Below are 24,462 nucleotides of genomic sequence, written 5' to 3' on the forward strand. Positions count from 1 at the left end.
CTGGCACAGGGCAAAGCTGCTAAAAAAGGCTACAAACCTCAACAGCATGTGACTGTACTGAATATGCTAGGCAGCGGTAACACAGTCGCATTTGTGTATCTAAACACAGAAAAGGCACAGTAAAATGTATTATAATCTTATGAGACCACTGTTGTATATCTGGTCCATTACTGATCAAAATGTTATGTGGTGTGTGACCATACTCTAATTCTGAGTTTTATTCTATTTTACTGAACCATGAATACTTTATAATTATGCAAAAGAAGATCATGTTCCAATTCCTCTTGCTTTATCATCTTTTCAATACATCGAAGGACAATCCTGTTTTTCAAACTTTTTGGCTTTTCCTGCAATTCATTCTCAGAGATGACCTTTAGAATAGACTCACCAGGCTCTTCTTTCCAAAGCCTGTAGGGATTGTGATTAAATTTGCATTTACATTTAACCTCAATGAACTGCCCACTGAGGGGGGCCACTCAATCCAGCTGGCTTGAACAATCCCTTGATGACCAGAGACTGGGAGGGTCACTCCAGCTGCTCTCCCCGACCCCAGGGACATCACCATGCCCCACTGAGCATTCCTGGGGCCCCAGGCCTGCCTCATCTTCCTTCTCATCTTCCTTCCAATTGTCACCCTTCTAGCTTTCTTTGGGGAAGGTGGCACCTAATTTGAATGCCCTAGAGGTTGATTTTTTTACCTACCTGCTTTACCCAGAGACTTGCAGCTTCCAGATGGGGGAGGAGGAATTTTTTGTTGAAGTTAAGAGGCATTTGCTGGATGCCTTCTCCATTGTTTGAGTGTTATTTCCTCTTAACAAATGCAAACGTTAACAGCTCACACAACAGAACTTCAGTTTTCAATCACACCAAGTCCAAAATCAGCACTCTTGTTCAGAGAGTGGCTTCCAGGGACTTCAGTTTTTCTGTCAGTGGCTTCTCAGTTCTCCTTCATAAGGTTTCCAAGGTCAGTCTCCTCATTAGCAGAAAGGGAGAGAGGATGGAGAAGGCACACTGGCTTTTTGGCCACCTCACCTGTGGCAAGTGATGCAACAATTCCACCCAACCCCACTGGTGACAGTGTCATGAGGGCCCCATTTGTGCAAATGGCTGGCAGGTATCATATCTGCCCGGACAGTTGTCTCTGTCATCTTCCCCCCGCTCTGGTCCTGACAGGCATCTAGGCAACTCTGTCACATCCTAAGGCTTTGCTCTCCCATCTTACCTGTCCATTTGTCCAGCTGTCTCCTCATGTCCTGAGGGCCAAAACTGAGTCACCTGGCCACAGCTAGCTAAGAGGAAAGTGGAGAAATCAACTCCCCAGCTAAAGCCTGAACAACATAGTAAGACTCTTTCTCTACCAAAAACAAAACAAAAACTGGGCGTGGTGGCACACACCTGAAGTCCCAGCTATCTGGAAGGCTGAGTGGGGAGGATCACCTGAGCCCAGTAATTTGAGGCTTCAGTGAACTATGATCACACCACTGTGCTCCAGTGGTGGGAAATAGAGTAAGTCTGCCTCTAAAATAATAAAAATAAAAGAAATCTCATTAGTGCCCAGCTGAAACTTGAAGAAGGGGGAATCCTACAAAAGAGGGGGGACACTGTCATGCAATTAGCAGTCTGTTACAGAGTTCTGTCATGCGATGCAGATACTCATAGATGGGAGTATTTGTTCAGCAAAGCGAGGACGTGTCCAGCAGTTTGAGCAGCCCAACCATTTTCCATGAAGGCTGGCCCAGGGCAAAGCTGCTAAAAAAGGCACAGACTTCGCTTAGGCACCTGAGCCATGAAAATCTGGCTAGAACTGAACAGAGTATTTATTATCAACATTGGTTACTTTTTTTTTTTTTTTAAAGATGGAGTCTCACTCTGTCACCCAGGCTGGAGTGCAGTGGCACAATCTCAGCTCACTGTAACCTCTGCCTCTGGGTTCAAGCGACGCGATTCTCCTGCTTCACGCTGCCAAGTAGCGGGGACTATAGGCGTGCACCACCATGCCTGGCTAATTTTTGTGTTTTTAGTAGAGACGGGATTTCACCATGTTGGCCAGGCTGGTCTTGAACTCCTGACCTCATGTGATTCACAGAGCTCGGCCTCCCAGAGTGCTGGGATTCCAGGCGTGATCAACGTTGGCTTCTGCGAGGACCTGGCTGTCATTTGAATGGTTGTCCCCTACAGAACTAAAGGTGGCATTTTTGAGAGAGATTGGGTCCTCATGACCCAGTGAGCCCTCATGGCTCTGCCCTATGAAGAAGTTAATGCATTAATGGGTTAATGGATTAATGGGTTATCAGGAGTGAGTGAGTGATCACTAGAAAAAGCCAGGTGGGCTCTCATGAGCCCCCTCACAGTGTGAGGCCCTTTGCCCCTCAGGACTCCGCAGTCACCACCAGCATGAAGGCTGCTAACAGACGCAGCCCCTAGACCTCAGACTTGCCAGTCTTCAGAACGGTTAAATCAATGTCCTTCCTTTATAAATTACCCAGTCTTAGATACTCAGTTACAGCAACAGTAGATTCAGACTAACCCCTCTCCTATTTTACCTGATTTTCTTTCCTCTTCATACCAGACCCCACCTCATTCCCTCCCCCATAGGCAATACATGAAATTGACGATGTTAAGTAGTGTTGTAAACCTATGTAATAGATGTGTGTGTATGTATGAGAAATTCTGACATTTTGTTTAGTTACACTAAATCTTCCATCAATTTTCCCACTCGTATCTAAGAGATTTTTATCAAATGTGCTACATGCCCGTCTAGCATTTTACTTCTGACTGCTCACAGCTTTCTACTGCTTGTATCACATTTTACTTATCTCTGTTAAGGATGTTCACCTAGGATGTCTCACAAATCTTGTTATGAAGAAATTCTAGTCTATAAGGAAAAATTTGCAGCCAGGCACGGTGGCTCATGCCTGTAATCCCGGCACTTCGGGAGGCCTAGGCCACGAGGTGGGGAAATCAAGACCATCCTGTCTAACATGGTGAAACCCCGTCTCTACTAAAAATACAAAAAGTTAGCTGGGCGTGGTGGCAGGTGCCTGTAGTCCCAGCTACTCGGGAGGCTGAGGCAGGAGAATGGCGTGAACCCGGGAGGCAGAGCTTGCAGTGAGCTGAGATCGAACCACTACATTCCAGCCTGGGCGACAGAGTGAGACTGTCTCAGAAAAGGAAGGAAAAAAAAAGGAAAAAGAAAAATTTGCTTAATCTAAAGTAAAACCAACAAGTAGAATATATGAGGATATTCAGCAAATAATTAATAAAAGGGTAGTATACAAAAAAAAAAAGGATATAACCTATACCTGAAAATAGTGGTTAGAAAATGCAAGTTGAAACAACAAAATACCCCATTCACATCCTTCAGAACAGCAAAAATTACAGGTACATATAGTAAATACTGGTGAAGATGTGAATGGTAATTGAAAAGATTTTGTGCTATAAAATGACACCCACTCTAAGGAAGTGACTAGGCAGTACCTTTTAAAATTAATGTCGGCCGGGTGCGGTGGCTCATGCCTGTAATCCCAGCACTTTCGGAGGCCGAGGCGGGCAGATCACAAGGTGAGATTGAGACCATCCTGGCCAACATGGTGAAACCTCATCTCTACTAAAATACAAAAAATTAGCTGGGTGTGGTGGTGTGCGCCTGTCATCCCAGCTACTTGGGAGGCTGAGGCAGGGGAATCACTTGAACCCGGGAGGCAGAGCTTGCAGTGAGCTGAGATCGTGCCACTGCACTCCAGCCTGGTGACAGAGCGAGACTGTGCCTCAAAAACAAAACAAAAAAAATTAATATCTATGCCTTATGCAATGTATACCATCAGTTTATATGTGCCAGGGAAGTTCATTCACATAAGGATGTACATATAAGGAATTTCATCATAATGACGGGGCAGCAGTTAGAAGTGCTGGTTTTGCAGGTAGAACATTTGATAAAATCATTTAGGTTATGAATGAAAAAAAGGATGGAACAAGATTTTATTTTTCCATTTGGCACCACATCAATCTCTTCCAATTTGAGGTCTTTCATTCTTTTTTAATTACAAGAAAATTTTAATTCATATGTTTTCCTTGCATGTTGTCTCTTTTTCTTATGGGAATCCTAGTATATGGTTATTTCTACTATCTGCTACATCTCAGTTTTTGATTTTTCACTTTCCGTTTATTTATTTCTTCTGCTGCCCTGGAAGAAATATTTGCCATTAAAACAGAACCTACTAACTTGTTCTTTGAGTGTATCGCTTCTATCAGTCTCATCTATTATTTCCTTCATGTCGATTATGCATGCTCAACAATATACCTTTCTTTTGGTAACTATATTTTTACACACACCCCATTCATCTTTATATTTTTCTTCAAAGATACGTATTAAGACTGGGCGCAGTGGCTCAAGCCTGTAATTACAACACACTGGGAGGCCAAGATGGGTGGATCACTTGAGGTCAGGAGTTCAAGACCAGCCTGGCCAATATGGTGAAACCCCATCTCTACTGAAAATACAAACATTAGCCAGGCGTGGCGGCACGTGCCTGTAATCCTACTCAGGAGGCTGGGGCAGGAGAATCGCTGGAACCTGGGAGGTGGAGGCTGTAGTGAGCTGAGATCACACCACTGCACTCCAGCCTGGGTGACACAGTGAGATTCCATCTCAAAAAAAAAAAAAAAAAAAAAGATATGTATTAAGAACATTTTGAAATTTGTCTGGATGCCTGTATTTCATTACGTTAGGCCTTTTCATGTAGAGGGTATTGTGTACTGTCTCTTAGTCCCAATTCCTCATGTGTCTGACTACTTTCCTGAATTTTTACTTAGATACTGCAAATCCTGGCTGAGAATGAGTAGCAGGGAGAAGGCCTAATCCCCCTGTTTCTTCCTCTTGGGTGGGTTTAAGTGGAGGAGTGTGTTACAGAAAAAAATCCCCTATTGCCACTGCCTGGAATGAGACCGCCCTCCTTGACTGACCCTCAGGATGCCACTTGACATGATCACAGTAAGCACTGCCTCCTTCAGATGTCTCCAGTCCGCTGGGCGTGGTCGCTCATGCCTGTAATCCCAGCACTTTGGGAAGGCGAGGTGGGCAGATCATGAGGTCAAGAGATCGAGACCATCCCAGCCAACGAGGTGAAACCCCATCTCTACTAAAAATACAAAAATTAGCTGGGCGTGGTGTTAAGAGCCTGTAATCTCAGCTATTTGGGAGGCTCAGGCAGGAGAATCGCTTGAACCTGGGAGGCAGAATTTGCAGTGAGCTGAGATCATGCCAGAGCAAGGCTCAGTCTATCTTTAAAAAAAAAAAAAAAGTCTCCAGTCGCAGCAATGACTGGCTTTTTTTTTTGAGACGGAGTCTCACTCTGTTGCCCAGGCTGGAGTGCAGTGGTGGATCTTGGCTCACTGCAAGCTCCGCCTCTCGGGTTCACGCCATTCTCTTGCCTCAGCCTCCCGAGTAGCTGGGACCACAGGCGCCCACCACCACGCCCGGCTAATTTTTTTTTTTGTATTTTTAGTAGAGATGGGGTTTCACCATGTTAGCCAGGATAGTCTCAATCTCCTGACCTCGTGATCCACCTGCCTTGGCCTCCCAAAGTGCTGGGATTACAGGCGTGAGTCACCGCGCCTGGCCATGACTGGCTTTGGAAGTGAGCAGAGGATGCTCTAATGGAACCTACGTGCTCCCATAGCACCAAGCTGCTCTCCTAGCTTATGAAGGCACTGTGGTGGGCTATAATTTGCTGGGCATACTACAGAGGACCGTGAATGTATAGGGGAAAAGATAACAATTCAACTGCTCTTTAAGATTTGTTCTGTCTGCCATGACCTTTCCCACAGAAGGGCCCCATTCACGTCCTTAGTTCTCTGGACCCAAACACTGCCCTTATTTCCACGGCACCTCCAGGCTTGTGGTATCACAAGCCAGCAGCCCGTGCTAGTGCATCAATTTGGCAGGAAACATACACTTTATAGTCAATGAAGGGAAAAGCAATTTATTTTTGATGTAGTTATCTCTGTGATAGGAAGAAAAAGGCAACATAATTTTAAGAATGTATTTCCTGGTGGGCTTCATTTTAAGATGGGCCAAAAATCCCTCTTAATTTATGAAAACATTGGCATCTTTTGAACTATAAACATGTTACTATGAACACTGACTATGTTACTGAAGAGGCAGTTCAGGACCACTTATATATGTACCAGAACCTTTAATGTGCAGGCAATCCATAGGAGAAGAAAATGCCAAGCCATTTAAAGTTTTCAAATATTTTACTGAAAATGCATAACGTACAATTAAGGTGTAACGACACGCCAGTGTGGGAAACCTCTGTAGGTATCATTTCCACAAATATGCTATGAATATAGAGTTCCTACATAAAACTATACAACTTACCAGATGTAATTCCTGTTATGTACCATACTCACAATCATCTTGAAGAATATGGACAAAAAGTGCTGGGTAACAAAAACAGGAGCCATGTGTGTTTTTAATAAATGAAAAACATGGCATTTCAGCTCAGTGGTAAAGCAGTAAATAAATCAGATGATCAGCTATCAAGTCATCATGTGAGAGAAAACAAAATTAGATCCTTACCTCATACTATATGTTGTCAGCTAACACTGTAGCAGTGATAGATGAATCACATAAATTAAATTCTCTCAAACAAAATTTATCCCATGTATTAGAAAAAAGGAGGTATGCCTAACATTGTGTCACGTTCCAAAGGTGAATTTTGCAAGTCAACGATATGACAGTTCAAGGAAGCATACATTTAATTGTTTCAACTTGATTTCTAATGCTCAAACTATTTACGTCAAAATTTACAGAAAATAAATCTCTATATCAACAGCTTAAAATAAATGACTTACCGAAAGTCCACTTCTGAACTGTGTAACTCCTATAAAGGTGTAAGTCTGTACCAATTAGAATGTCTTCAGTTATTAGTAACAGAGCATCCTAAATCAACTGGCTTAAAAATAAGTTTAGTCTCTCACAAAAGAAACAGTCCAAAGGAGGAGTGGCTACAAGGCTGGTTGGTTTAGTGGCTCAAAGACATCATCCAGGTCTCAGGGTCTTTCGGTCTTTCCACTCAGGCCATGATGAAACTATAATCCATTGTTGAAAGACGGTTACCAGGCACCACATCCAGACAAGTTACTGTTCACCAAAATATTCCACTTCCCTTTGCTTGAATTCTTGGGCGTCTGAGAAAACCTTTTCTGGAAATGGTCTGTCAGGTATATCGTTTGTTTTATGTCTAGAATTGGGCCCTGTGACCACTGTAAACCAACTGCTAGCAACGAGAAGGGGAGTGTCATTGGTGAAAACTAATCAGGATTTATCTTACATCCTTTTGAGGATAAATGGATAACCAGACTCAGCCAGTGGAGTGAGAAGGGAGTGACTAAGAAAGTCACTCGGCAATGTCTGCCACAAACCCTTATTAGAATGTGTTCTTATTTCATTCAGTAACAGGAAGGAGTAGAGCACAAGGTTTAAAAGCACTATGATATCAAATGAAAACACAGTTAATTCCTATGTTACACAGCATCGTGCTGTGCACTGTTATGTAAGTGTCCAAATAAAAAAAAGTAGGAAAGAAACAATAGATAGAAATGGGAATATTTTACGTATGTCTTAAAACGGTATAGAGTGCAATGATTGATTTTCTCACTCCTGGAGAACTGTGCATTAACAATTTTAAATTACCTAAACAAAGTTTTCTATCTATTTTTATACATGGATATTTATCTCTCTGGCTGACTCAGGTACTGTTGAAAACATGATAAAAGCATTGGTCCTTTAGGGCTGATATTATTCATTAAGAATGATCAAATGCATTACATACTAGAGAAGAGTGCAAGAAAAAGTATACTTTATACCTATGAAATAATATTAACCTAGTGCTGTTTAGAATACTCTGACCATATGAATTACAAAATTAATAAGGATACAGTTTTTTTTTTTCAAACATGATTCAAAGTGAACATACAATTCCTGTAAGGTAATGTGATAAAAACAACCAACCCTCTACCCCAAACATAAATCCTATGTTCTTTGGGAACTGCTTACATGAGTTTAAGGTTACTGACATAACTAGCTATCCTGATGACGTTACAGCTTCTATTTACACAAGGAGTATGTTTATTCACAGCAGGAATCTTCTTTTTTTTTTTCTTTTCAAATTTGCTGTTGTATCAGAAATACATCTTTTAGTATTAACAGTTTCCAAAGGTTTCTGTCTTCCATATTCCTTATATTGATAGATTTCCCCTTGGCTATGAATTCCCTGATATGCAAAACAGTTCCAATCCATAGCGACGTGTATATACATTCTTAATATTTATAAATTTTCACTTGTCTGTAGTCTAGTATTGTTATACCATGTGGTCTTGTTACAATCATGGTTTCCATTCTGTGAGTCTTCAGATTATGAGTCCAACACACAAGGGGATGTCCACAGTAACCTGTGTGAGCTCTCTGATGTACAAAGTGTTTGACTTCAGGCAGGAGTTTCTGATTCACTATTTTGAAAGGGTTCTCTGTTATAAAGTGAGGTCTGACTTCAGAGAAGCCTTCCCACATCTATTACGTTCATATTCCCTCTCCTGTGAATTCTCTGATGGCTGTTGAATGCTGATTTGTGGTAGAATTTTTTCCCACATTCAGTACACTCATAGGGTTTCTCTCCTGAATGAGTTCTGTAGTGTACAGTGAGGTATGACATCCGAGAGAAGGCTTTTCCACACTCATTACATTCAAAGGGTTTCTCTCCTGAATGAATTCGATGATGTATAGTGAGATAGGACATCTGAGAGAAGCACTTCCCACATTCATAACATTCATAGGCTTTCTCTCCTGTGTGTGTTCTCTGATGTCGATTAAGGGCTGAATTCTGGCAGAAGGTTTTCCCACATTCACTACATTCATAGGGCTTCTCTCCTGAATGAATTCTATGATGTATAGTGAGGTATGACATCTGAGAGAAGAATTTTCCACATATATAACATTCATAGGGCTTCTCTCCTTTGTGTATTCTCCGATGTCTACAAAGGGCTGAGTTCTGGTAGAAGGTTTTCCCACATTCACTACATTCATAGGGTTTGACTCCTGAATGAGTTCTATGATGTATAGTGAGGTATGACAACTGGGAGAATAACTTTCCACATTCGTTACATTCGTAAGGTTTCTCTCCTGTGTGCACTCTCTGATGTCTCATGAGGGCTGAATTCAGGTAGAAGGTTTTTCCACATTCATTACATTCATAGGGTTTCTCTCCTGAATGAGTTCTATAATGTACAGTGAGATATGACAACCGAGAGAAGAATTTTCCACACTCATTACATTCATAGGGTTTCTCTCCTGTGTGGGTCCTCAGGTGGGTCGTGAGAGTAGACTTGCGGCAGAAGCATTTCCCACATTCACTACACTTGTAGAGTTTCACACCTGTGTGAATTTTCTGATGGTCATTAAGTGCTGACTTCTGTGAGAAGGTTTTCCCACAGTCATGACAAACATAAGGTCTCTCTCCTGAATGTGTTCTCTGATGTTGTGTGAGGTGTGTCTTCTGGCAAAAGGATTTTCCACAGTAACTACATTCATAGGGCTTCTCTCCTGAGTGAGTTCTCTGATGCTGAATGAGGTGTAACTTCTGGTAAAAGTTTTTCCCGCATTCATTACATTCATAGGGCTTCTCCCCTGTGTGTGTTCTCTGATGCACAGTAAGGGTTCCCTTCTGGCAGAAGGATTTCCCACACTGATTACATTCGTAAGGTTTCTCTCCTGTGTGAGTCCTCTGATGTATAATAAATTTTGACTTTTTACAGAAAGATTTCCCACATTCATTGCATTCATAGGGCTTCATTTCCATATGAGATGCCTGATGTACAGTGAGGTCCGACATCTGAAGAAAGGCTATTTCAGATCCATTCCACTTATAGGGCTTTTCTTCCATGTGATTAACAAAAACAGTGTCCTTTTGGAAGGCTTTCTGGCATTCAATATATTCAAAAGGCTTCTCCAAAATATGAATTTTCTGATAAAGACTTTCTTCATTTAGAGTATAAGGTTTCCCATTTTGATTAAATTCATAAGCTTTATCTCCTGGATGAGTTTTCTCAAGCTTAATATGGAGGAGCGATTTCCCACATCCACTACATTCATCAGCTTTCATTCTTGCATAGCTTCCATCGCTACTAATATATTCTGAAACAGACGCTAAACACTTTTCACAGGAGTCACAGAGGCTATTTCTATAGGCTGTTTTTCCTGAAGGAACAGCATTCGTTTCTACATCAAAAGTTTTACCAGGAACATTACCTCTCTCTTCAATTAGGGTCTCAGTGAACACAGTTTGTCTTGAAGGTTTATTTTCGCCTTCCTGGATTCTCTCTATTAGGTCATCAGCTTGCCAGACTTCATCTAAAGAGAGACAAAATTAACCAACTTTTGTACATCTTCCTATATATGAGATATGGAATGAGACTCTCATGACTTGTGCACAAGCATCTCATTGTGAGTAGATGCTAGCTTCATGAACAGATGAAAATAATTCCAAGTGTACTTTTCTCCTTTATTCTTTTGCTTAAAATTACACACACACACACACACACACACACACACACACACACACCCCTCTAGGAATGGAGAAAGAGGGAAGTAAACTGACAAAAACACATGCGCTTTTGATCTACTTTATATTTTGTTCAAAACTGGGTATAGAAGATAAAATATAGCACAGAACAATGACTGGTAGGCGAAGAATGCTGGATGAATGGCTGACGGGGTAGATACCAACAGAGCGATGAGGAGTGCTATTGGACAAGGAGGGTCAAAAGATGTATTCAATCAGGGATTTCTTTAGGGGGCGGGAAAGCTGTACTTTATACCATATCACTTGATACCAAGTTGAGAGAGATTACAACTGAAGGCATTAGCACTGTATACTAAGATTTTTGTGGTAGCATTTTCACTAGACTACATCCTTCCAAACTATTTTGGCTTCTTTCCTCATTCCACGTAGTAGAATAAACTAAATCTCCTCATGTTTAACGGAAGAGCCCTATAACCAGGGCATTTGCCCTGTAATTCTGTTTCACTTGGATGAAGAATCTCAGGAATATATATATATCCTACAGGAAATATAAAAGAGTCCGCAGTGCTATAGACTTCTCTTGTGAGGATAGCGATGAGATCAGCTGGAAACTTTACTATTCTAATGATGCTATGATTGAATGCTAAACTCATTCTGACCATGACATTCTACTTGTTCCTATTTGAACAGTATATTTAATATCATGAACTCTGGTGAGGTGGCCTAGAGCAAGCTACTTAGCAATTCCCTGTAGTCAGTATCCTTCACCTGCCAAATGGAAATAATGGCACCTACCTCAGAAGGTGGTTGTAAGATTGCAGCAGTTAATGAAGTGCTCAGAGCAGCATCTGGCACAAAACACATGCTTGATAAGCTTAGCAATTATTCTTCCCATCTTTCAATCTCCTGACCATTTCCTTAAGCCAGTCCCACCCTGACATACTACCATCACTTAATTCTCAATGTGAGTGCTTTCCCACTCCTGAGTAGCATTTAGTGTACAAACCTTATGAATCAGATCCCTGGCCAGGCATGGTAGCTCATGCCTGTAATCCCAGCACTTTGGGAGGCCAAGACAGGCGGATCACTTGAGGTTATAGGAGTTCGAGACCAGCCTGGCCATGATCGTGAAACCCTGTCTCTACTAAAAATACAAAAATTAGCCAGGCGTGGTGGTGGGCGCCTGTAGTCCCAACTACTCAGAAGGCTGAGGCAGGAGAATCGCTTGAACCCAGGAGGCGGAGGTTGCAGTGAGCCGAGATGGCGCCACTACACCCCAGCCTGGGCAACAGAGTGAGAATCTGTTCTCAAAAAACAAAACAAAACAAAACAAGCCAAAACAAATCAGATCCCTTACCATGCTCCTAAAATAGCAATTTTATTTTTACTTATCTTAGAAGTGTCTGGATGAACCTGACTACCGTACTTGCTATCATGCACATTCAGTGAAACGGTATCAACCGTATCCTCTATAACCTGTGCTTTCTCTGAACCCACTGCCAAAATATCAAGAGACCCAACAAGAAAAAAATCTGAGAAACAATACTTTTTGCCACCTGGGATCACTATATGATTCCAAGCTAGGATGACAGTCATCTACCAAAAATATTCTGTTGCAGGAAAAGCAAGCTATTTGTTGCACAAGGAGGGTCCTAAGATACATCCAAGTAGAGAGGTGTTTTGGAGGAAGTGGGTCTTCACTTTATACCTTCTCATGTGACATCAAGTTGGCAGAGACAGGTCACGATCTAAGGCATCCTTGCCTTATGCTAAGATCACTGTGTGTCTGATCAATGCCCAGCGCATTTCACCTCCAGTCTCCACCCTTATTGTTTCACTCAGTTTGCTTGACTTCCTGCCTTCATCTTCTCAAAACCTACCTTTGTAGGGGATTTCCATGCTTAAAAAAAAATACTTCTCAAATCCTTTCTCACCTCAATTAATTCCATTTCCCCTTGAAGTTGAGAATACTGTCTACAGAATCATTTTAGTACAAAGTGACAGCCTTGCATTGGGACATCAGCACTCCATGTAAAATGCTGAGTTTTAATTACTTCATGCAGCCCTGTTCTCTTTTTATTTATTTATTTATTATTATTATTTTTTTTTGAGATGGAGTCTTGCTCTGTCGCCCAGACTGGAGTGCAGTGGCCGGATCTCAGCTCACTGCAAGCTCCGCCTCCCGGGTTTACGCTATTCTCCTGCCTCAGCCTCCCGAGTAGCTGGGACTACAGGCGCCAGCCACCTCGCCCGGCTAGTTTTTTGTATTTTTTAGTAGAGACAGGGTTTCACCGTGTTAGCCAGGATGGTCTCGATCTCCTGACCTCGTGATCCGCCCATCTCGGCCTCCCAAAGTGCTGGGATTACAGGCTTGAGCCACCGCGCCTGGCCTATTTATTTATTTTTTGAGACGGAGTCTTGCTCTGTCACCCAGGCTGGAGGCAGTGGTACGATCTCAGCTTACTGCAACCTCCGCCTCCCGGGTTCAAGCGATTCTTCTGCCTCAGCCTCCCAAGTAGCTGGGATTACAGGTATGTGCCACCAGGCCTGGCTAATTTTTGTATTTTTAGTAGAGACAGGGTGTCACCATATTGGCCAGGGTGGTCTCATGATCTTGACTTCATGATCTTGACTTCATGATCCGCCCCCCTCGGCCTCCCAAAGTGCTGGGATTACAGGCATGAGCCACCGCACCCAGCCCTTGTTCTCTTAACCACAACCTTTCACCTAGGAAGGATGGTCCTATTTCCTTTGAACCTCTGAATAAAAATCAGATGAGCTATTCTTAATCTGAATCATATAGGTGTTTTTCCATTACTTGCAAAATATATGGGGATGTGACCCAGGCATGTATTATTTCTTTTTTCTTTTTTTTTTTTTTTGGTAGAGACAGGGTTTCACTATGTTACCCAGGCTGGTCGCAAGCGATCCTCCCACCTCAGCCTCCCAGGTTTGGGATTATAGGTGTGAGCCACTACATTTGGCCCAGGCATGCATATTCAGAAATAACTGCCTGCAAATTATTTCTGAATGGATGGACAAGAAAGTTCTTTCACCTGCCTGGCTTCTCAGATAATCAAAGAAAGAAATAAATGTCTCTCTATGTTACACATTACATCAAGGGATAACATGCCCTTTTCCTTGCAGGACTATGATCCAAGAGCAAAACAGCTCAAGCAAAACATAGACACTATCAAATAACAGATTACTTAATCAGACTCACTTCTTTATCATATCACCCCTGGGTGAAACTGAAGGTGGGGGAAGGGAGATACAGAAGTCATGATAAAAGTCAGGAAGGAAAAACTTCAGGGAGGGGTTGAAGATTTGAGATCAGACTTAAAGAATGTGTTATCTGGGGAAAGAAAGCACACCCTAAGGAAATGTAAAGCTGTAGGGACAATAGTCTCATGAAGAGAAGACATTAGGAGTGTGGACCAAATGGAGTTTAGTGAGAGTTTTGGGGAACAACAGAAAATTACTTTTTCCAGGCAATACAGGGCCAATATTGTTGAGATCCTTAAAGGACAAGAAATTAAATTCCCTTTAGGAAGTAAAATGTAACCAGCTATAGGCTTATCTTGGGAGGCTAGCGGTGATATCACCAGCTATAGGCTTATCTTGTGAGGCCAGCGGTGATAGCAACTAGAAACTTTAGATGAAGACATACTGCACATCCAACTAGAACTCATAGTAATCCAGGCATGAGAGAATCTAGTCCTTGTTTACATTAACTCAAAGGAAACTGAGGATATACAGAGGACAACTGAAGACATTTCACACTGGACAAAATCCAGTAATCCAGAGAGATTAGTAATATCTGATGAGAATTTTAGTGGTTTCACAGGGACCACTATAGAAAAAGAAGAGATTAGTATAGTTTAGTAAATAAAGGGAAGTGGAAAGGTGATTAGTAATTATAATTCGGAATAGGTCATGATCAGTTTCCAGGGCTGATGAGAACAAGAGCAGCTCTGTAACTGCTATCACAGAAAAGCCCAGACTTTGGTGGTAGAGACGTCATCCCGGGTGCGAGCAACATAAAATAAAAAACAAACCCTAACAACTTGGCACTGGAGGCACCCTTTGAGAAACTCATAATGCGAGGAAATCACAGTAGTTAGAAACAGACCCTTTAAAGACATTTCTAGAGGTGGTGGAAGCATAAACCAGACTTCATTTATGTATATAATACTTACTAAGCACCTGCCATGACAGGGTATCATTCAAGGCATTGGGAACAGAACAGAAAATAAGAAACAAGATGAAAACGAGCACTTGGTTAAAGAGGGAGACCCAGGTACTGCAGTCACCAAATTTCAGGAGGGCTGGGTCTCAGGAATGAGCAGCACTGTCCAATGAAGTACAGGTGCACATGTCAAGTGGCAGACTCCACTGGCTTAGGCACAGGATGGGGACTTTGGAGTCTAACCTCAAAGAAAGAAAAGTACAAAGTAGAACAGGGTCCAGAAACAAGTCTCGGGCACTGCACGGTAAAGATAAAAAAACCCAGAAGTTACAAAGAACACAAGAATCACATAAGTTTTTTTAAATGTCAGACTTATTAACACCTAAAATATAATCCATGATGATGGCTTCTGAAAATGCTAGAAGAGCAAGCAAAGACCCAAAGTTTAAGAGAACAACGGATGTGACTAGAATTGTATTCCGGGGAGTGGCAAGCACAGAAAAGCTCCATCAATGTAAGTTCTTACAGGGAAGGAAGAAGGCTTTGGGAGTGAGATTTAGATTCATAGAGCATATAAGCAACTATCTCTAGTCACTTCTGAAGGTTTGGGACCATTAAAAAATCCCTGGGAAAAACACTCCCAAGTTACCGATCTCCTCACTGCCTCCACTAACACACCTGGATAGCTCTGAAGTAGGAATTCTCCTTCTACTATCCATGGCTCTTCTCCTTGCTCCAACTTGCTGATAACATCCGGTTTGATAATGTGATACCCTGTTAATGAGAAATGAAAGAGAACTTGAGCCCAGCTGGTTGGCTTCAGGGTCTCTGTCACACGGGGGAAAGGCCATTTGTGCTTTATCAAAATCAGAACTTTTCACGGGGAAAATCAAGACCAAAATGCCCTGCCTGGGGCCCAAAACAGATTACTCACATTCGTCCCATCAAATTTTAAGTTAAAGTCATTAAATTTGTGAGAAATCCCATGTATTTTAGCAACTGAGAAAGCAAGCTATCCTCACCCACAGAAACTAGATTGCTGTAGTTCTCCAGCATCACATCCCTGTAAGTTATCTTCTGCTCAGGGTCCAGCTGCTGCCACTCCTCCTGGGTGAAGTCCACAGCCACATCCTTGAATGACACTGGCCCCTGAAATGGCACCGTGATTGGAATTGGGTGACGTGAAAGAGGCACATAGGGACAAGATCTTACCATGCTCACTGGCAAAATTAACCATGAACATTGTATACCTTTATTTTATGTTACCGACTGTCGAAGGAAAACAAACATATCAGAAATACACTGTTCTGAGGTTCATTCGGTATACATCAAAACAACAAAAAAAAAAACAACTGGGATTGCATGGTGAGCCAGCAACAATCCTGGCTGCTGGGGACTCTAACACCAGCAGGCACGAATCTCACCCCTGAGGAGCACAGGCCTGGGGACACTCACAGAACCCCAGGATGTACCCTGTTCCTTTGCATATTCTTCAATTTGCTTCCAGAACATTAATAATGTTGGTTCTCCTCTTACCTCCCTGGTCACTCCTTCTCAGCCCTTTGCTGGCTCCTCCTCTACTGCAAGTCATCCTGAATGCTGTGGGCCCTACGGCTGTGTTGAGTCTTTTTCTCTTTGCTGTCTATAATTGCTGCTTTCATGGTGAGCCCACCTGCTTCCTGGCTAATTTAATTACCATCTATACACCAACATTTTCCAAATTTACATCATCAGCCCAGGCCTCTCTCCTAAATTCCAGAAACATACGTCCGAGATGGCAAACTCAACATCCCTAAAATTCAATTGCTGTTCCTGTTCAAACCTGCTCCTCCTATGGCTACTACTGGAACCAACCCACAGTATTTGCCACAATTACCAAAATAACCAACAGGCTGGGCAACACACATTCTAGTTTTGTATTTTACTGCTGAGTTACCAAGCCTACAGCACTTCAGAATGCAGCCTGCTACATGAATTATCAGTAATAGCTTGGTTCACCAGGTTTTCCTAATTCCCAGCTGGGAACCCCAAATTTCCTTTCTTCCCATGGTACACGTTCTAGAAGAAAGGAATATTCCTGAGGAGGAACAGACAGCTGACCTGGAAACTGTCAAAACCGCATCTAGAAATGTGTATCTTCTGAATAAAGTGTCCCATTCACAAGTACTCACACTAGCCATTAGAACTGTTTCCTTTAAAATAAAATAAAACTGTTTCCCCTCTAAAATAAAGAGAATAATGCTACCTATACATAATACCAGTATGAAATGGACTAGTCCACAAAAAGCACTTAGCATAGTTTTTTGGATAAAACATATACTTATCAATGAAATCTACTGTTATTGTCGACTTTCTACGGTGCCTCTGACCACTTTCCAAATTAGGACAGAAAATTAACCATAAAACACAGAATTTTAAACAACTGAAGGTTATGTGGTTATTTATGTAACTGGCAAGAAAGAATCGTAAAACAGTATCTGTGTGTTAAGAACAAAGAGGCTGAGATGATTTCAAGAAAATATGGTAGCAGGAATGGTATAGAAGATGTGGAAGGAAAGGCTATGTCATGTTCAGAGCTATGTAAGATGATGACAAACTCCTGATGTTGACTGAACATCTTAGGTTTTATATGTGGAATGATCCGTGAGTGCAAGATGGGGTTTACTGACTCCCTGAGACGCCATGCCATTCTCTCCCAGCTCTAGATACAGCGGTATCCACAGACAGGCCTGGCTGGCCTGGGAAGGATCAGGGCTGAGAGCATCCAGCTGCTGATGGGACACACACTGGGGGAAGAAGTGGGTCCCACCCCAGCCAGATGAATCCAGGTGGAAGACTGTCCCAGCAGGTGATGAGAACCTCCTGGAGAGCAATAGCTGAGCTTCCAGAAACTCTGTGCACACTTTGTTCAGACGTTGCCTGCCATGATGAGGATCAGGGGAGTCTGGAAGTTCACGTATGGCATTGCCCTGCCTTGCTGAGCAATAGCAACTTGTTTATTTCTTAGGAAATAAGCCTGGTTTCCTTTATGCAAGTGGTAGACCCCTGCTTAGTGTGTCCACCTGGTATCTGTCAGGATGGTCACTGTGCAATGGTTGAAAACGGGCAAAGGACTTTCCAGAAGGACTCATAAGAGGAAAAATGGGATGAAAGTCATCAGCTCAGGAGAAGTCACAAAAGCAAAGCAAACAAATGAAAGTAGAGGAGTAACGAGACCACATGTATCTATGACTACAATAACTGTGAACACATAAAATCTCTATTTTATTTTTTTATTTTCTTTTTTTTTAAATCTCTATTGTAAACCAGAATCCCTCTTACAATAAAAATATGCCAGGGACACAATCTTGACCAAAAACATACTTAGAAATAAGCAAACCATTTCAGTCACACTTCTGTCCTATAGATTGTATATAATGTATTTGTTTTTGAGTCTTTCCATTAAGAGATTCTAAGCGATCTTCCTAATATTTAATTCTTTTTAGAATCCCCTTAGCTAGGAGAGTCCTCCTCTTTCTGGCATTTCAGCTAGACACCCTTGAGTATCCTTGACTCAATCCCCTCAACCCCCCACTGCCTTTCTTGTTTTTCACATTGTCAGTCTCTATTAATTTCATCCTTTCAACAGATGACACGCTTTCCCAATTAGAAGGCTTGGAATTCTCTGTAGGACAAAACCACAACTCAGTCCAGCATTGGGGGCTCCTGGGTCCATCTGGGTATTTATCTGCATTCCCATCCCTCAGTCCCTTAACAGGAAGTTCAAATTCTAAGGAAGCAAAAATCGCACCAGCCCTCCAGGACTCCTACTCAGGCCGCTAATGCTGGTCTCCTGAGTGTCTTTACAAGCCTCTGCCACTAACCCATATTATTCCAGGGCTGGCAAATCCCTTCCTTGAATGACTGAATCACAATACTTTGATGGTGCATTCATTTGTTCATTCATTCATTCGAGATAGGATCTTGATCTGTTGCCCAGGCTGGGGTGCAGTGGTACAATCATAGCTCACTCAAGTGATCCTCCTGCCTCAGCCTCCCGAAGTGTTGGCATTACAGGTGTGAGCCACTATGCCCGGCTGAGGATGCATTTTAAATCAGACTTCTACTTCATCATCACTTCAGAGTTTCCCAGGCATTGACCAGAACGACTCCCACCATCTCCCATAATTATATCCACGAATTACCTCCTCCAAGGAGAACATAAGCACCTTGAGAGAAACAAGTGCCTCTTAAAATCATATCCCAAACCCCAAGACAAATGATGTTGTTAGTGTCTAAGAAAAAAAAGACAAAATGCTAGCTGAGGAGAAGGTCACAGAGCCAAGCAAGGAGGGCGCGCTTCCTCTGGGACTCCTGAAGCCCCAGAACAGCAGGTGTCTGCGTGGTAGACTGGCCGCTGCTCTAATCGCTTTCAGCTGAGAAGCACCAGTATCATGACACAAGCTCCCAAAAGAGTAGGATGTTATGTTTACATGGCAGGAAATGAGATGGGATTTCAAACAGAAGGAAAGGATGGTCCTCGCGGCTGGCTGAGCATGTGTGCGATGGTCGGGACGGAGCTGCACACCCGGCCCAAAACCCGGCCCTCACCCCTCACTGTTGGCTGATGAGCTATTTCCCTGAGAAAAGAAGCAAACAGGGATGCTATGTCTACCCTCTTCTCTAACCACCTCCTGGGACGCCTCCAGCTGTTTGCACCTCTGTCCCCTCTAGCTGACTCGAGGCCCCGCAGTCCATTCCCACTCCAAGGGCAACAACTATTTTTCATTCTCGACAGAATCACCAGCGCTATTTCTCAGTCTTTCTTGGGCTGGACTCTTAACAGCATTTGACACAGTTGATCACCTGTCCCTGAAGCTTCTCATTCCCTTGGCTTTAGAAACTGCACACTCCTGGTTCTCCCTCTAGCCTGACCAGTAGCACCTTCCCAGTCCCCACTTCTCTATCAGACTGCACATGGGAGAGCACCAGATTCATCTCCCAAACTCCACAAACACACACAACCAGATTCGTCTCCCAGACTCCACATACATACACACACCTGCCGCCTTGATGCTGCCACTCATGGCATACTAACACAGCTCCCAAACTACACACATGTGCGCGCACACACACACCTGCCTTCCTGATGCTGCCACTCACTGCATACCAACACAGCCCAAATTTTAAACATCTGAAACCTAATTCTGGCCTTTTCTCAAGCCTGCTTTACCCACAGTCTTCCTCATCCCAGCTTGAGGCAACCTCATTTTCATAGTAGCCACTCTGGGAGCCTCGCAAGTGCTTTTCCCATGGGAGAAGCATGATATGGTGAAAACTTTAGCAGAAATACTCGATATGGGAAATGCAATATGCCTGGGCTCGTGGAGGAAAGTAGCGGCATAGAAAAAAAATCTCTACGACAGTAGAGAAACCAAAAAATAAGCTATTTTAACGACAGCGGAGAGGGGATACGAGACAGGATAAAAACCATCTAGATTCTGCTGGGCGCGGTGGCTCACACCTGTAATCCCAGCACTCTGGGAGGCCGAGGTGGGCAGATCACGAGGTCAGGAGATCGAGACCATCCTGGCTAACAAGGTGAAACCCCGTCTCTACTAAAAATACAAAAACAAAAATTAGTCGGGCGAGGTGGCGGGCACCTGTAGTCCCAGCTACTCGGAAGGCTGAGGCAGGAGAATGGCATGAACCCGGGAGGTGGAGTTTGCAGTGAGCCAAGATGGTGCCACTGCACTCCAGCCTGGGTGACAGAGCGAGACTCCGTCTCAAAAAAAAAAAAAAAAACCATCTAGATGTGACATTAACAAACTGAAACAATCACGAGGTCAGAAAATGGACAAGTTTAGAAAGAATCCCATCTTTCTTGATAGGGCTACAGGCTGGACGATGGAACAATGAACCAATAGGAACAAGAGAAGGCATAGGTGGGGGGCTCCAAATAATGATTCTGAACCTGCTGCATCTATGACCCTGAGGGGTCCTTTGGACCCACTCCAAAGAAATGCTGAGCCAGGTGGCTGGCCAGTTCTATGTGGGAAAACCAACACAGAGCTGGTGGTCAGAAGCACAGGAGGGTGACATCAGATAGGTACAGAGTCATGAGCCAAGAGTGGACACTAACACATGAAGAAGACCAAAGAAATCATCAATTTCAAGAAGCAGGCAGGAAGAGAAATGGCACTGAAACTGACAGAGCAAACTGCAGAGTGGGCCAAGGCAAAGACACAAATGTGCACTAAGAGCGTGTGCTAGACTACTGGCAACATTTACTCTAACAAGGTTAGGGGAGTGATAGGGACAGGACCAAGACCACAGGCTATGGGATAAAATGGGCATCTATGCCAGAGATTTATGATGGTCCTTTCTGCTGTGCAACCCAGATAAACTAAGGGAAATAAATATTTAGGGAGATGGCTAGGCATGGTGACTCACACCTGTAATCCCAGCACTTTGGGAGGCCAAGGTGGGCAAATCACTTGGCACTTGAGGTCAGGAGTTCGAGACCAGCCTGGCCCAAGTACTTCTGAAACCCCGTCTCTAGTAAAAAAAAAAAAAAACAAAAAAAAAAAAAATAGAAAAATTAGCTGGGAGTGGTGGCAGGTGCCTGTAATCGCAGCTACTTGGGAGGCTAAGGCAGGAGAACTGCCTGAACCCGGGAGGCAGTGGTTGCAGTGAGCTGATAGTGCCCCTGCACTCCAGCCTGGGCAACGGAGTGAAACTCCATCTTTAAAAAAAAAAAAAAAAAGAAAGAAAGAACTATTTAGGGAGATTAATTTAAGGGTGAGAAGGCCATTTCTGCAAAGGATAGAGCAGTAAAAAGAATCTACCTTTGGCCAGGCGCGGTGACTCACACCTGTAATCCCAGCACTTTGGGAGGCCGAGGCAGGCGGATCACGAGGTCAGGAGATCGAGACCATCCTGGCTAACACGGTGAAACCCTGTCTCTACTAAAAATACAAAAAATTAGCTGGGCGTGGTGGCGGGCGCCTGTAGTCCCAGCTACTGGGGAGGCTGAGGCAGGAGAATGGCGTGAACCCAGGAGGCAGAACTTGCAGTGAGCCAAGATCGCGCCACTGCACTCTAGCCTGGGCGACAGAGCGAGACTCTGTCTCAAAAAAAAAAAAAGAAAAAAATCTACCTTTGAGACAACACTGTTTTAGTTACTAGAAATATTACGGGCTGGGCACAGTGGCTCATGCCCAGCACTTTGGGAGGCCAAAGCGGGTGGATCACCTGAGCTCAGGAATTCGAGAGCAGCCTGGCCAACATGGCAAAACCCCGTCTCTACTTTAAAAAAAAAAAAAAAAAAAAAAGGCTGGGTGTGGTGGCAGGTGCCTGTAATCCCAGCTACTGGAGAGGTTGAGGCAGGAGAATCACTTGAACCTGGGAGGTGGAGGGTGCATTGAGCTGACAGCGCCACTGCACTCCAGCCTGGCGACAGAGCCCAAGACTCAGTCTCAAAAAAAAAAAAAAGAGGCAAGAATTGCAGTGGTTCAAGAGTTATTATTTAGGAAGGCTGTTGATAATGATCTCAAAGGAATCTTTAAAATTCATGCAAAAACAAAAGTGATTTTGCTTACGGTCAATGTAAGTCAAGGAATGGATGGTATTTATCATTTTTTGTGATAAATGGCGAGAACATGAGAGGCTAGTACTCTGGCTTCAAGAACTCTTTAAGGATCACGCTATCTGCGCATATGAATATGATAAAAAGGCTTGGTGCTGATGGCTACACTGTTTTGTCTGACCAAATCTTGTATCTATTTCTACTTTCTCATTTTAAAATTTGAACCCTTAATCTCCTCCTAAGGTGTATTGTAAATCAGAGTAGAGAATAAATACACGAACAGAAACACTCACCAGGGATTTATTCATTTTCTGCTGCTCTTGGAAAAATCTGGAGGACTGTGAAAGCGGAGGCAGGTCTGGGGAAGGAAAACCCAAAACATGAAGTTATGAGAGGTCTCGCCTGCCAATGCAGTCATCTCCCGCCTAAAACCTATATAGAAAGTTCCATGAAGGGCATCCTATGGGAGACTGTCCCTTTAAGCCTTCAGAAGGGACTGGAAAATGATCAGGAGGAGGACCCATCTGCACATTTGTAACTCTCACATGGCTACGTTGTGACTGAGTGGATGAGATTGTCATGGTGAATGAATACTGGATCCTACTGAAATAATCTGCCATCATTAAATGTAAGATTTAAAAAGGAATTCTGGTAACCAGCCCGGCCAACATGGTGAAACCTCATCTCTAGTAAAAATACAAACATTAGCCGGGCATGGTGGCGGGTGCCTGTAATTCCAGCTACTCGGGAAGCTGAGGCAGGAGAATCGCTTAAACCTGGGAGTGGAAATGGCAGTGAGCTGGGATCGCGCCGCTGCACTCCAACCTGGGCAACAGAGCGAAACTCGTCTCAAAAACAAACAACAAAAAAGGAATTCTGTAATACTCATCTATTAGTCTTTTAAATAAAGATCAGAAAATCCACAGGATGCCCTAAATAAAGGAATACATTCGGCATGATTAGGTCTTTATTTGCAGGAACTTCAGTGGGCTGCTCAAAAGGATCTTTTATTGAACTTACTCTCACTTAACTAGGATACAGGGGACAGAACACTGGCCTGGGAGCTAAAACTTCCTGAGTTCTACTATGAGCAGCTCCACCCACAAAACCTCGGACAAGTCACCCACCTGCTACGGCCCAGTCTCTTCCCCTAGCAAATGAGGCAGCAAGAGAATCCCTGCAGACTATTCCTGTGCTACAATGTATGATTCCATAAGAGCAGACTTAAGGGGGAATCAGCACTTAAATGAGAGAACACAGGTGCTCACGGACGTTTAGATACGGTCGCAATCTGGAGCAGGGAGAGGAGGAAGAGCTGTTGGGGTGAGGGGGGAGTGGAGACAACGTCCGCAGCTGAGGCTGGTAACACCCCCCCGCCCAGTCCCTGTAAGCCTCGTCGTCGCCGGACCCTGCCCTCAAACCCTCAAACCCAAACACATGTCTCTCCTGCAAGCGATCGAGACCCTCCGCTGCCCCTCACTCTAAGGTCCCCGCCACGCGGTGACTTCACCCAGGCCCTTCTCGCCCCTGGCCCGCGAACCCACGACCTACCCTCCTGGGGCTCCGCAGCCTCTGCCCCACGGCTCCCGAGAGGCCGGGGCGGGACTGCTGTCGCGGGCGCGCGTCTGCTCGCGAGGTCCCCTCCTCTCCACCTCAGCAAGGCCGTTCTGCTCCCGAGGGGCCCGTGCCGGGCCTACGGGACAAATCCAGGCGGGGCGTCCCTCCTGGAGCCCAGATCCGGCTCCCTGGGGCTCACCGTCCTGCGGAGCCGGGGCCGGGCCGTCGAGGACGCACACGGATCGGGTCCGGGTCCCGCCGCCCCTTCGCTTCCGCCGCCGACACCGCCCGGCCGGCCCCTCGGGCCCCAGCGCCGTCGGCTCCGGGGGTCGTGCTCGGGGATCAACGCTCGAGCCTCCGCCTGGCCCGCGCGAACCCTGGCCCGCACAGCCCCGCGCCCGCTTGGGTGCCGGCCCGGGTCTTCCGCGCCCAGCCTCGCAGACTCCGCGATTCTCGCCCACCGGAGGCCAAAGCCTGGGAACTAGGGCGAGCGGTGACCTGGGGACGCACAGGAAGCGAGGACAGTGCGGCGGCGACACGCATGCGCGAACACGCACACAGAGCGGGGT

At 44.2% G+C, this 24,462-nt stretch overlaps 1 protein-coding gene across 1 annotated transcript; it reads right to left on the minus strand.

Annotated features, from left to right (window-relative positions):
• Positions 1 to 5,283: 5,283 nt before the first annotated feature.
• LOC105498001 (zinc finger protein 12) lies at positions 5,284 to 24,375 on the minus strand. Its single transcript, XM_011769710.2, has 5 exons — positions 23,888 to 24,375; positions 22,630 to 22,694; positions 15,792 to 15,918; positions 15,448 to 15,543; positions 5,284 to 10,408 (listed from the first exon to the last, which is right to left on the minus strand). The coding sequence occupies exons 2-5, from the start codon at positions 22,642 to 22,644 to the stop codon at positions 8,553 to 8,555; spliced, it is 2,094 nt and encodes a 697-aa protein (XP_011768012.2). The 5' UTR covers positions 22,645 to 22,694; positions 23,888 to 24,375; the 3' UTR covers positions 5,284 to 8,552.
• Positions 24,376 to 24,462: the final 87 nt, after the last annotated feature.

This window comes from Macaca nemestrina, chromosome 4 (genome assembly GCF_043159975.1).
Source record: "Macaca nemestrina isolate mMacNem1 chromosome 4, mMacNem.hap1, whole genome shotgun sequence".
Lineage (NCBI taxonomy): Eukaryota > Metazoa > Chordata > Mammalia > Primates > Cercopithecidae > Macaca > Macaca nemestrina.